Raw genomic sequence first — 14,596 nt, 5'->3', positions numbered from 1 at the left:
GGCCGTCGAATGGCGCTAGCTGCGCAGCATTTGTGCACCGCCGCCGTCAGTGTCAGCCAGTTTGCCCTGACATACGGAGCTCCATCGCAGTCTTTAACACTGGTAACATGCCGCGTCAGTGTGGACGTGAACCGTATGTGCAGTTGACGGACTTTGAGCGAGGGCGTATAGTGGGCATGCGGGAGGCCGGGTGGACGTACCGCCGAATTGCTCAACACGTGGGGCGTGAGGTCTCCACAGTACATCGATGTTGTCGCCAGTGGTCGGCGGAAGCTGCACGTGCCCCTCGACCTGGGACCGGACCGCAGCGACGCACGGATGCACGCCAAGACCGTAGGATCCTACGCAGTGCCATAGGGGACCGCACCGCCACTTCCCAGCAAATTAGGGACACTGTTGCTCCTGGGGTATCGGCGAGGACCATTCGCAACCGTGTCCATGAAGCTGGGCTACGGTCCCGCACACCGTTAGGCCATCTTCCGCTCACGCCCCAACATTGTGCAGCCTGCCTCCAGTGGTGTCGCGATAGGCGTGAATGGAGGGACGAATGGAGACCTGTCGTCTTCAGCGATGAGAGTCGCTTCTGCCTTGGTGCCAATGATGGTCGTATGCGTGTTTGGCACCGTGCAGGTGAGCACCACAATCAGGACTGCATACGACCGAGGCACACAGGGCCAACAGCCGGCATCATGGTGTGGGGAGCGATCTCCTACACTGGCCGTACACCTCTGGTGATCGTCGAGGGGACACTGAATAGTGCGCGGTACATCCAAACCGTCATCGAAGCCATCGTTCTACCATTCCTAGACCGGCAAGGGAACTTGCTGTTCCAACAGGACAATGCACGTCCGCATGTATCCCGTGCCACCCAACGTGCTCTAGAAGGTGTAAGTCAACTACCCTGGCCAGCAAGATCTCCGGATCTGTCCCCCATTGAGCATGTTTGGGACTGGATGAAGCGTTGTCTCACGCGGTCTGCACATCCAGCACGAACGCTGGTCCAACTGAGGCGCCAGGTGGAAATGGCATGGCAAGCCGTTCCACAGGACTACATCCAGCATCTCTACGATCATCTCCATGGGAGAATAGCAGCCTGCATTGCTGCGAAAGGTGGATATACACTGTACTAGTGCCGACATTGTGCAAGCTCTGTTGCCTGTGTCTATGTGCCTGTGGTTCTGTCAGTGTGATCATGTGATGTATCTGACCCCAGGAATGTGTCAATAAAGTTTCCCCTTCCTGGGACAATGAATTCACGGTGTTCTTATTTCAATTTCCAGGAGTGTATTTTACCTAAGAGGACGACATCATCATTTAATCGTACAGTAAAGCTGCATGCCCTCGGGAAAGATTACGGCTGTAGTTTCCCCTTGCTTTCAGCCGTTCGCAGTACCAGCACAGCAAGGCCGTTGTGGTTAATGTTACAAGGCCAGATCAGTCAATCATCCAGACTGTTGCCCCTGCAACTACTGAAAAGGCTGCTGCCCCTCTTCAGGAACCACACATTTGTCTGGCCTCTCAACAGATACCCCTCCATAGTGGTTGCACCTACGGTACGGCCATCTGTATCGCTGAGGCACGCAAGCCTCCCCACCAACTGCAAGGTCCATGGTTCATGGGGGGGTATACAACAGTATACAATCTAATTTTACTTTATAATAGGAACTTAAGAATGTAGTCCAAATTATTTGGCATAATAATACTTTAGATTTTAGTTTCTACAGTTGGCTATAGAAGCACTCCTCAATGAGCCACGATTTTAGATGTTTTTTGAATGTCTCTCTCTCCAGTTATTACCTTCAGTTCATTTGGCAATGCATTGAAGTATTTTGCTCCATTAATCTATCGGTTGTTTGCAGTTTCTTTCAGTCTTCTGTGTATCATATGGTAATTTTGTACTTGTCTACAATTGTGATCATTAATTTCTGCATTATGAGAGGTATATTTCTCATTTTCTACAGTTAATACTCATTTTCTGGCTGGGTAATTTTCCATTCACAATGCCAGAATAATGATACAGTGGTTTCGGGAGCACTGACTCACGTCACTGTCTCAGCCACCAAATTTGCCCAATCATAACCCTTCTGGAATGCTGCGGCCTGTAATTTACGTGACCTGTGCACAGACATTTGGGGGCCACGTACATCAGAAAACTACCGTTTACTCATTGGATCCGTGACATGTAGAACTGATGATGTATTGTGTTCCAAAGGTAGACCAAAATGCTAGTAACAATGAGTCATAATGTTTTGGCTCATCATTGTTTAGACTTACAGGTTCCTTTTATTATGTCACACTCTGCACATTGTCTTCAAGGTACTGCACTTTGGAATATTTTGTTTATGGTTGAATAACAGTTTGTGCTGAGAAAACTTATAGGTAGGGCACTGTTCTTCTTCTTCTTAGATAAAAGAATCAGAAAGACAAACTTGCATAGAAGTATTAAAGTGGTTTCTATCAGTAAATAAATTCACATTTGCTTTGGATGGGTTAATGTATAATGCAAAATTTCTCAGTTATACTTTATTTATAAGACCTGTGATGGTGTGGTCTGCAGTGAGAATGGGGACAGACCCAACACAGCTGCCAATCATCTCAGGTACTGAGTGGTCTGCCCTTCCTCTCCCTCTCACCTCTATTAGGGAGGTGCTGTTAGTTACAAAAGCTATGACAGTGTTGTCAGTTTTATACATGTCATGCAGTACTAAACATTCCCCCCCTGATGGTAATTGGCCACCAGCAATTCTACCTTACAATTTAAAAGACTTTCTAAGGATTCTATGACTACAGACACCAATTTCAGTTGGCACACATTCTTCTTAACTTTTGCAGCTAATTATAACCTTTTCTTGATGTTCAGTGTCTTATTAGTGCTCAGTTAGTATAATGTTTCCATTCTATTTTGTGTTGGCATTATAGGAGTTCAAGCTTGTAAAATAATGCTCTTAATGGAAAAATTAGATTCTTTGTTTTCATTGACAAATTGTGTATACACAGTCTTCATTAAATTTGTATTCATGTTTATGAAATCCTGTTATTAGTCTAATTTCCATATTATCTCTAATTTGCCATGGGCAGTCTTCAGCTTTGAACCAATATTTATGACATATTTTTTTTAAAAAAATGATAGTAACGCCTTATATGTGTACTTGTTATTATACTACAACAAAACGTATAGCTTTTGAATCTAACTCTTACTGATGTGTAGGAAAGGAAAAAAACATTCTGTGGAATTCAGTTATAACTTCATTGCTCACAGATATTACCCATACATCCATGTTATTACACATAATCAGAACCACAAGATATACAGCACATTCTTTATCCTCCATCTTTGCTCTTATATGCAAAAAATGACTGTATCAGCTACGGATAGTAATGAGACATTCAGCTGCACCTGAAATGTAAACATATATTGTCCATACTTTTCCTGTGCCAATAAAATTATATCTCATAACTGGAACATTATGAAAAGGATAGATTGCTACTCACCACACACAGAAGACACTGAGTTGCAAACAGTCACAATAAAAAGACTACTGAACATTTAAGCTTTCAGCCAACAGACCTCCTTCTGAATTAGAAACAACATACATTCATATAAGCACAAGTCACACATACATTACCACTATCTCTGGCCAGCCTGCAGACTGCAGCTGTGCCTGATGGGAGAAGTAATATGACACGAGTGTTAGGGATATGGAGAGGCAGAAGCAGGGAGCAGGAAGGTATCAGGTTAGAGGTGGGGGACGTGTAGTACTGCTTGTGGGAGCATTCAGCCCAGTTGAGAGGTTTGTGTGGGGGGTGGGGGGTGTCAAGCAGAAAAGGAGATAAGTAGAGGATGGAAAATAAACTAGTGGATGTGTTGGTTGAATAGAAGGCTGTGTAGTGTTGGAATGGAATGGGAGCACAGAAGGCGATAGATAGGTGAAGGATGATGCCAGGGCTCTACTGGAACATAGGACATATTCCAACTGAGCAATCCAGAAAAGCTGGTGTCAGGAGGAAGGATCTCAATCACTGGAAAGAAACACATTGTGTTGGACAGCATGTTCTGCAGCAGTAAATGATATGACTGCTTTCACACATAGCCGTGCTTTGACATGGTAGGAGATGCCTGTGGCTGGATTTGAGCAAGTGGTTATGTGAGGATGTTTGAGGGAGGTCTTGCAACCATTCTATTGCAAGAATATGAGCATTGAGGGAAGGTGTTTGGCGCAGGGATGGGCCAGGATATTGCGTAGGTTTGGTGGACATCAGAATGGTATGATGGTGAGGCAAGATTTGAGGTTAAGAAATTCTGAAATGTTAAGGATGTTAACAGGGAGTGATCTGGAGGCTGTGGTGACAGATCACTATTAGACGGAGGAGTGAAATGAGTCGACATTGGTTTTGGGTTGAGTCTGACCAGTAGTGTTCATAAGCAAACGTGCTACCTTCCTCAATGATGAACTCTGCCTCAAGGATAGCTACATTAGTGTCTCCGTCCAAAAAAAAGTACCAACCACCAGAATACTTTCACTTCAACGGCTGCCACCCATTCAGTACCAAGTAGTCCTATCCATATAGCCTAGCTCCCCTTGGTCATCATATCTGCAGTGATGAACAGTCGCTCTCCAAATATATCAAGGGACTCCGTGAGGCCTTCACTGACCTAAAGTACCATCTCAACCTCGTATCTCGCATGTCTTGTCTCTCCAGTCACCTACCACCTCCCACAGACCCACCATCTGGCCACAGAGGAGCACTCCCCTTGTGACTCAGTTCCACTGGTGACTGAAGCAGTTTAATCACATTCTCCACTGGAGTTTCAACTGCTTCTTGTTGTGCTCTGAAATGAGGAATTTCCTACCCACTATCCTTTCCATTTGTCCCAAAGTGGTTCCTGCCACCTGCAGAACCTACACAATCACCTTGTGTGTTCCTACTGCTCCGAATACCTTGCCTCATGTTTCGTATCCCTGCAATAGAACTGGATACAAGACCTGTCCCATACATCCCCCACTACCGCCTACTCCAGCCCTGTCAGAGGGCCACCTGTGAATGCAACCATGTGATTTACCAACTTAGCTGCAACCACTGTACAACATTCTAGATGGACATGATAACTAACAAGCTTTCTGTCCACATGAATTGCCAAGACACAGCTGGACCACCTAGTTGCTAGGCATGCAGTCCAACATGATGTCCTTCACTTTGGTGACTGCTCCACAGACTGTGTCATCTGGACATCTACCAGCTTTTCTAAATTGCACAGATGGAAACACTCCATGTATTATACTCTACATTCCCATAATGTGCCCTGGACTCAACCTTCCCTAGTCCCTGTACTCCATCTACCTAACCCCTTCCCTATTCCCACTTTAGCACTACACAGCCTAATATTCCAACAACACACTCCCTAATCTTTTTCCCCATCTCTACTTCTCCCCTCCTGCTATGCCATGCAATATTGTTTGTGCATCGCAAATTACTTTTCTCTATAAGCCAAATGAAGTGCTTTTCGATGTAAAGCTGTGAATTTTAATTTATTATTTTTCCCCCAAGTTGAATCTCCGCTACTTACACTCAATAAATTAACTATATTGCATAAATGAACAGTGTTGTTTTATCACCATAAGCTTGAGCAGTCTTCCGACAGAGCTCAAAGAACAACATAAAGAGGAAATGTGATCATAGTGCTACTGTTTTATGATTATATTTAACTGATAAAAGTAATTTAATTGACAGGTGCAGTACTTCGAGAGGAACACGATATCTTCCTGACATACTATATCCCTAACTCAAAATTTCCTTGGTCTAGGATGTTTGGAATTATGGAAGATGTGAAGTTGAAGTTTAATATTGAAGATTATTCTATAGGCCAAACTACTCTAGAACAGGTATGTACATAATGAGCAACAACTAGTGTTTAAAGGCTTAAACTGTTGATATAGAGGAAAGAATATAAAAAGTAATGCTGTCTGTTGATAGGAAAAGATGGAAGGATTTGTCAGTGTGATGGGAAATGATTTTATGATTATTTCAAAAAAGTTCCCAATATGTATTTTCATGTCATATGAAAATTGATCATGTTATATTGTACTACTGAATGCTCTAACATATTCTGAGTGCAGAAGTATCTCGAACAGAATGACTTTCATGCTAGCAAGCCTCATCAGTCATGTTACCCAACTCCTGCTTTCCTCACCTGACATTCTGAAATTCACAGATCAAGACAAAAAGGTAGATTCAGCATTTCTTAAGTTGCAGAAAGCATTTGACTTAGAACTGCATCAACACTTATTAATGAACATGTGATAGTGTGGGATATAAAATGAAATTTGTGACTAGACTGAGGATTTTTTGGTACAGACCAGATGCAAAAGTAATTTCATTTGTGTTCCAAGGAAGTGTCATGTGCCAAGGAAGTTTGTTGTGACCCTTGTTCACGTTTTATATTAATCACCTGGCAAATTAATCTCCTGTAATAGTTGGGTCAAACCATTTATATACATAGCTGCCAACCTTGAGAAGAGGCTGTCAGTAACCAAATGGCAATTATGGATGGGTCTCCCCATCCCCCAGAAACTAATCCAAATTATCATTTTCAATAAAGAAAACTTCTGCAGCCCACACTTCCAATGAATTTGTCAGGGGAATCTTCAGTTGATGGTCCCCCTGCCATATACTCATTTACTACTGACTGCTGCTTCCTACATACATTCATTTCTGCCTCAGAGAAAGTTTTTTGTTCTCATCAGCCTTTCATATCCTGGCAGCTTGCTTGCTGCTGACAAATTTTTCCTGAGTCAGATAAGGAATCCTGTTGTAGTTGTTGTTGTTGTGGTTGTGGTGGTGGTGGTGTAGAGAAATGAGAAACTAAATATTGTTGGATGTAAGGTCTGCCAGTTATGCAAAACACCGTTTTTTCAAAAGTTCTCAAACATGGTTCAACACCTCTGTGCCATTATCAGTGATTTCTGTTCTGTTTAATCTTTACATTTGGTTTGCATCATTTTTCAGGACCACTTGTATTTTATTTCATGCTGGTAGCTTGTCATGTTTTTGTTTGGCAAGCCCTTTTTTCTCAGCATCCTGATGAGGTGTTGTGAAGCACACATAAATATAACATATTTTCAGAAATTTGGTCGTAAAACCAGTTTGCACATCACCAAAAAACACACTGACCAAATTTCTGAAAATACAAAAGCTGCAATCCAAACGATGAGAAACATTTTTTTATCCACATTACTGCTGCTGGTGCAAAACAATGCGGTATTTTTTCTTGTAGGGAGTCATGCTTCTGTTTAATATTTTTATAACTATGACTTTGAAAATTCAAGAGGCACTCCTGTGCCTCTGTAGTCAATGGAGAGTGACAAGTTCATAAATTTTGCTTCTTGTCCAATTCTTTTCATCAAGAGCACACATAAAGACAACATGTGACACTACAGATAGAGCAAAAACACACACACTAGTGTCGTGTAGTGGCATTTAGGGTAGTGTGCCAGGAACAATGTCCCTTTCATCTGAATTGCCAGGAACAATGTCTGTGCATGCAACGTTTTTTTCAAAGATGTTGACAACATGATGCGTGAGCTGCAAACAATATTGTAGACCATATTTCGAACTCAATGTAAATGCACCTTTAGTTAGCTGTGGTGATGAAATCATTCGTAGACAGGTTTACTGTACACTCTGGAAAGACATCATTACGATCCATAAAACATTTTATATCAATGAAAATAATTAATTTTTGAAAATATAATGTAATTGGGTGGATAAAAAAATTCTACTCACCAATGACAGGAGATCACACGTAAAGAAGTTTGCATGCTTATGCAGCCAATGGCTCTTTCTTCCTGCAGAAGAGTTGAGGAGGAAAGAAAAGAACAAAGGAAAAGGACTAGCGTGGTTGAGGAAATAGAAAGTGTTCAGAAAACTTGCCCAGTACCCTGGGTCATGGAAGACTTTCTGTATGGGATGAGAAGGAAAAACAGATTGTCAGGGACTGCACTGGACAAGGTTTGAAAACCCGAGAGCTTAAAAGTGGAAGATGGGCAACACACAGTACAGAGATTGCTACCCTAATTCTCAGTGTCAGTGAGTGTGCCAAGACCTATATGCAAATTCCAGAGATGTTCCCAAGACAGCTGTTAATATCCCTTTCAGTTTGTTTGAGTTTCAGTTTTGTCATATGGTTTACACATTGCAGCCTAGATGTGATAGTACTTTACAGATGAAGTTTTGAGAGATCTAAATTTTTGTTTTACATACCGGTGACATCCTTGTTTTTCTCATAGCGAACAAGAGCACATGCAGGTGGTATCTCAATGCCTTCAGGAGTATCGTGTCGTCCTAAATGCAAACAAATGGACAATAGGGAAGCCATCTATTAATTTTGTACGATGCATAGTGTCAGCAGAGGGTATCAAACACCTCCCTGACCGTGTGCAGGCAGTTCACCAGGATTTAAGATGTTTATTGAGCATATTAAACTTTTATTGATGACACATACTAAGAGTAGCAAAAACCCAAGCCTGTCTCAATGCCATTCTATCAGCTAAAAACACCACTGGTAAATGCATGGTGACATGGACACAATAATGATGGGAAATTCGCAGCCATTAGCATTTTTTCCTCACAAACTCGCACTGGCAGAAACCTGTTGGTCAGCAGCAGACTGGGAACCTGTCACATTGTAAGAAGCACTGAAATACTTCCGCAGCAAACTTGAGGCAATGATTTTCACCGTCTTTGTTGATCATTACCGACTCATTTCTGCCTTCCTGAAGATTAATCAGTAACACTTGCCTCATTTGTATAAGACACTTAGAATACATAGGATAATTTCCATGGGTGTCTGCTATATAAGCTGCTTCAGAAATATTCTCATAGATTGTCTCTCACTCTCATGCAAATCAGCCAGTGTAGTGTCATGACAAGAAATCACAAATGTCCTGTGCACAGATCCAGAGTTACAATTGCTATTACACAATAATAGACCAATTACAAATCAAAAGAAATCTTCTTTCAGCATTTCATATCACGTTACGGTTCGAAACCACCATTGTCAACAACGCCCATGCATTGTGACGGAGAGCTGCAAAAATAAATTCCGAGCTGTTCATTGTCTGTCCCACCCTGGCATTCGAGCTTCCCCCTGCACTATAATTCAACACTTGGCATTGTTGGGAGCCAATGAGCAATAGCAGCAGCTGGCCAAAGGTAGTTACGGTGAAACAAGATTTATGCATGTGCACCTGGACTTAGGAGGACAACATCTATAGTCTGATGAATACAAAAATTTGTTAACAATAATAGACTGCTCTACCTACTTGCTGGAAGCCACACCTGTTACCAATATTTCAGCAGTGACATGGATTGCCAGATTTTGAGTTCCATCCACAGTGACAATTTGACTGTTCACTTTTAAATTATATATATATATATATTTTTTTTTTTATTTTTTTTTTTATTTCAGTCTTTGATCACAATATGAACTCTTTAGATGATGACTGGTTTCAGTCAGTAATGACCATTCTCAGATCTTTTTTACACCATGTCCCAAAGTGATGACGATGCCATTATGGCCTTATCACTTTAGGACATGGTGTAAAAAAGATCTGAGGATGGTCATTACGGACTGAAACCGGCCATCGTCTAAAGAATTCATATTGTGATCAAAGACTGAAATAAAAAACATTTGACAGTATTAGATCACTGTTTGTATATGCAACCATGTCGCAGTTGGTGTTCACTTTTTACCAAGCTCTTCCAACTATGTGGGATCTTCCACTTCAGAATCAGAACTCTCCTGTGAATCACAGTATCATAGAATGTGTGCATAGAACTCGCAAAGCAGCACCCAAATGCCACGAAAGTTCCTGGATGGACGCATTGCCTGTTGTATTACTGGGTTTAAGGACAGCGGTAAAAAATGCAAAGCAACATTGTTGTTGTTGTGGTCTTCAGTCCTGAGACTGGTTTGATGCAGCTCTTCATGCTACTCTATCCTGTGCAAGCCTCTTCATCTCCCGGTATCTACTGCAACCTACATCCTTCTGAATCTGCTTAGTGTATTCATCTCTTGGTCTCCCCCTACGATTTTTACCCTCCACACTGCCCTCCAATACTAAACTGGTGATCCCTTATTGCCTCAGAACATGTTCTACCAACCGACCCCTTCTTCTAGTCAAGCTGTGCCACAAACTTCTCTTCTCACAAATCCTGTTCAATACTGCCTCATTAGTTATGTGATCTACCCATTTGATCTTCAGCATTCTTCTGTAGCACCACATTTCGAAAGATTCTATTCTCTTCTTGTCCAAAATATTTATCGTCCATGTTTCACTTCCATATATGGCTACACTCCATACAAATACTTTCAGAAACGACTTCCTGACATTTAAATCTATACCCGATGTTAACAAATTTCGCTTCTTCAGAAATGTTTTCCTTGTCATTGCCAGTCTATATTTATATCCTCTCTACTTCGACCATCATCAGTTATTTAGCTCCTCAAATAGTAAAACTCCTTTACTACTTTAAGTGTCTCATTTCCTAATCTAATTCCCTCAGCATCACCCGACATAATTCGACTACATTCCATTATCCTCATTTTGCTTTTGTTGATGTTCATCTTATATCCTCCTTTCAACACATTATCCATTCCATTCAACTGCTCTTCCAAGTCCTTTGCTGTCTCTGACAGAATTACGATGTCATCAGCGAACCTCAAAGTTTTTATTTCTTCTCCATGGATTTTAATACCTACTCCAAATTTTACTTTTGTTTCCTTTACTGCTTGCTCAATATACAGATTGAATAACATCAAGGAGAGGCTACAACCCTGTGTCACTCCTTTCCCAACCACTGCTTCCCTTTCATGTTCCTCGACTCTTATAACTGCCACCTGGTTTCTGTACAAATTGTAAATAGCCTTTCGCTCCTTGTATTTTACCCCTGCTACCTTCAGAATTTGAAAGAGAGTATTCCAATCAACATTGTCAAAATCTTTCTCTAAGTCTACAAATGCTAGAAACGTAGCTTTGCCTTTCCTTAATCTAGCTTCTAAGATAAGTCGTAGGGTCAGTATTGCCTTATGTGTTTCGATATTTCTACGGGATCCAAACTGATCTTCCCCGAGGTCTGCTTCTACAAGTTTTCCCATTCGTCTGTAAAGAATTCGCGTTAGTATTTTGCAGCCGTGACTTATTAAACTGAGAGTTTGGTAATTTTCACACCTGTCAACACCTGCGTTCTTTGGGATTGGAATTATTATATTCTTCTTGAAGTCTGAGGGTATTTCGCCTGTCTCATACATATTGCTCACCAGAAGGTGAGCTGTCAGTAGTTCTAATGGAATGTTGTTTACTCCGGGGGCCTTGTTTTGACTCAGGTCTTTCAGTGCTCTGTCAAACTCTCCATGAAGTATCATATCTCCCATTTCATCTTCATTTACATCATCTTCCATTTCCAAAATATTGTCCTCAAGTACATCGCCCTTGTATAGACCCTCCATATACTCCTTCCACCTTTCTGCTTTCCCTTCTTTGCTTAGAACTGGGTTTTCGTCTGAGCTCTTTATATTCATACAAGTGGTTCTCTTTTCTCCAAAAGTCTCTTTAATTTCCCTTTAGGCAGTATCTATCTTACCCCTAGTGAGATAAGCCTCTACATCCTTACATTTGTTCTCTAGCCATCCCTGCTTAGCCATTTTGCACTTCCTGTCGGTGTCATTTTTGAGACGTTTCTATTCCTTTTTGCCTGCTTTATTTACTGCATTTTTATATTTTCTCCTTTCATCAATTAAATTCAATATTTCTTCTGTTGCCCACGGATTTCTATTAGCCCTCGTCTTTTTATCTACTTTATCTTCTGCTGCCTTCATTACTTCATCCCTCAGAGCTACCCATTCTTCTTCTACTGTATTTCTTTCCTCCATTCCTGTCAATTGTTCCCTTATGCTCTCCCTGAAACCCTCTACAACCTCTGGTTCTTTCAGTTTATCCAGGTTGCATCTCCTTAAATTCCCACCGTTTTGCAGTTTCTTCAGTTTTAATCTACAGTTCATAACCAATAGATAGTGATCAGAGTCCACATCTGCCCCTGGAAATGTCTTACAATTTAAAACCTGGTTCCTAAATCTCTGTCTTACCATTATATAATCTATCTGAAACCTGTCAGTATCTCTAGGCTTCTTCCATGTATACAGTCTTCTTTTATGATTCTTGAACCACAAAAGTTCTGTGAGGACACATTTTCTGTTGTATTACTGGGTTTAACGACAGTGGTAAGATATTGATGTGTCCCTCAGTCAGTAAGTCTACAGACAACAAATTCACATTATCACAGACCTCATAGAGCACCAAGAAGTGACGGCACCCTGTGCCCACATACTGCAGGAGTTTGCATGAACACTACAGCACAATGCAGTGACTCCTTTCAGCAGCACCAGCTTATCATGACATCGAGCAAATATTTTTTTTTCACAAGACAGAGCTGTTAGCATGTTTAGTTACATGCTGATGCTACTAAGCCACTGCTGTTTCCCCCTTGTGCTGGATCCTACTGGATATTCCTGTGCAGTTTGCACATCTTTGTAATGCTTCAGAACAGAAAAGCCACAACAGTCTTCATAGAGTAAGTAAAGCCTGCATATGTCACAGATGAAGAGCCTTCAGGCAACACCTGTAGCTACCCCAATTCAAACACCACTGTTTCAGTAATTCTCAGTGGACAAACCCCCACAGCTTCACCGAACTGAGACACCAACAATCCAACTACATCAGCAACACCTACAGGATGCAGCTCTCTGACATCCAAAGTTCCACCTCTACTAGGTTTTATTAACCAATATGTGTTTGGTTTAATCAAACAATGGAGTATCCAGGATGGAATAATTTCAGTTGTGAAAAGGGTTGTTGCTACTCATCATATAGCTATAGCGGAGACACTAAATTGCAGAGAGGTACAACAAAAAGATTGTCAGAAAGTAAGCTTTCAGCCAACACCTTCATCAGAAATAGACAAAACACACACACACACACACACACACACACACACACACACACACACACACACACACACACACACACACAGAGTCCGCCCTCAGCTGCCAGAGACTGGTCATGTGTGTGTGAGTTGCATTTGTGAGAGTGTGTATGTTATGTTGTCTATTTCCAATGAAGGCCTTGATGGCTGAAAGATTACTTTCTGGCAATCTTTTTGTTGTGCCTACTTGTGACTCAGCATCTCCACTATACACTGGATAGCAACTACCCTTTTCACATAATTGACATTACGTGTTTTGTTTGGTATATACACTGTACTTTGTAATTTTGTGGCAAAAATTTTATCTATCATTCACAATGTAAGCCTATTATTCACTGTATCATGCCTAAAGATGCCAAATTCCTTATCAGTTTCATTCTGCTGGAGGGGAGTACTGACTAGTCTGTGAACCATCCAAAGAAAAAGAATTATTTGTGGAGCCTGTGGGTGACAAGAATTATTGTGGATGATGTAAGCAGTACAGAAAACCACACTATCAGTGCTAAATCTATAATCATTATCATCATTTTTCAGTCACATCCAGGAAACTAGTGACATTTTGTTTTTCTGACTGTATAGCACAGGTAATGTTAGTATGTATGCTACTAAGCTGCGAACACAATATGAATATCAATGAATGAGCCTCTACTTGGCACTAACACATTATCCCCATTTCTCATATAATATTCAGCTTTCTTAACTGTAACAGGGAATTACTTGAAAAACTAACTTCCAAGATGATTCTCAAAAATGCCTGCAAGCAGCTGATTGTGAAAAAAATCAGGATACCATTTTTGTAGATAAGGTTGGGGTGCATGGTTTCATAACTGAGACTGCTTTTATTTCTCTCTCTGAAAAAATGAAATTGCACTTTTTACAGCTTTTCTGATTGAGGCATTAAGTCAGTTAGCTGGCTCTTTATTTAACTTTATGAAATCATTGGTAGGAACAAAATCATGTCTTTTGTTAAAGTAGTCATCTCAACTGATGATCACTAGACTATTTCCCTTTTAGGCCTTAAGGGCTGTTACTTTGTTCTCAGCTAATTTCTTGTTGATTTTGTGAGCTGTCTGGTTTTGTTTGCAAGTGCAACTCTCTCTCTCTCTCTCTCTCTCTCTCTCTCTCTCTCTCTCTCTCCATTCCAATATATCTTTATGATATAAATTATAATTTTGTTGTGTTCCTAGAATGATAACTGGGTATGTTTAAGGCAACTTTAGTGTTGGCAGTTATTTTCTTAGTCATGCCATCTTTCACAGTGGGAGACTAAATTATATTTTGAAAGCCCTCTGAGCTGGCAGATGTTCTTGGCCATGCTGTACTTGTTGCTATTTTTAAATCTCTTCAGGTGTGTTCACATTAATACAGCAAGTGCATATTACGACACGCCATGTGCAAATTTTTGCAAATGTGTGTTTTTTACCCTCTTACACTCGTGTTTTAAATATTTTGTTGACCTTGATCTGGTAAAACACCTCATTTTTACCACACAATGAGCCAATTGTGGTTATCTGTACATGTATTTATGTTTGTCACTAACTGTTGCTGATAGGAGTGC

General features: G+C 41.0%; 1 protein-coding gene across 2 annotated transcripts in view; it reads left to right on the top strand.

Annotated features, from left to right (window-relative positions):
• The window catches only part of LOC126336278 (phospholipid-transporting ATPase ABCA3), a 639,220-nt gene that overhangs the window by 607,312 nt on the left and 17,312 nt on the right, over nucleotides 1-14,596 (top strand). For both annotated transcript variants that reach the window (XM_049999794.1, XM_049999793.1), the window contains exon 30: nucleotides 5,731-5,882. In XM_049999794.1, the coding sequence (XP_049855751.1) occupies nucleotides 5,731-5,882 (152 nt within the window). The remainder of the gene's footprint in view (nucleotides 1-5,730; nucleotides 5,883-14,596) is intronic.

Source organism: Schistocerca gregaria, chromosome 2 (genome assembly GCF_023897955.1).
Source record: "Schistocerca gregaria isolate iqSchGreg1 chromosome 2, iqSchGreg1.2, whole genome shotgun sequence".
NCBI lineage: Eukaryota > Metazoa > Arthropoda > Insecta > Orthoptera > Acrididae > Schistocerca > Schistocerca gregaria.
Note: the sequence above shows the minus strand (reverse complement) of the source record. Positions and strands in the feature narration are given on the sequence as shown.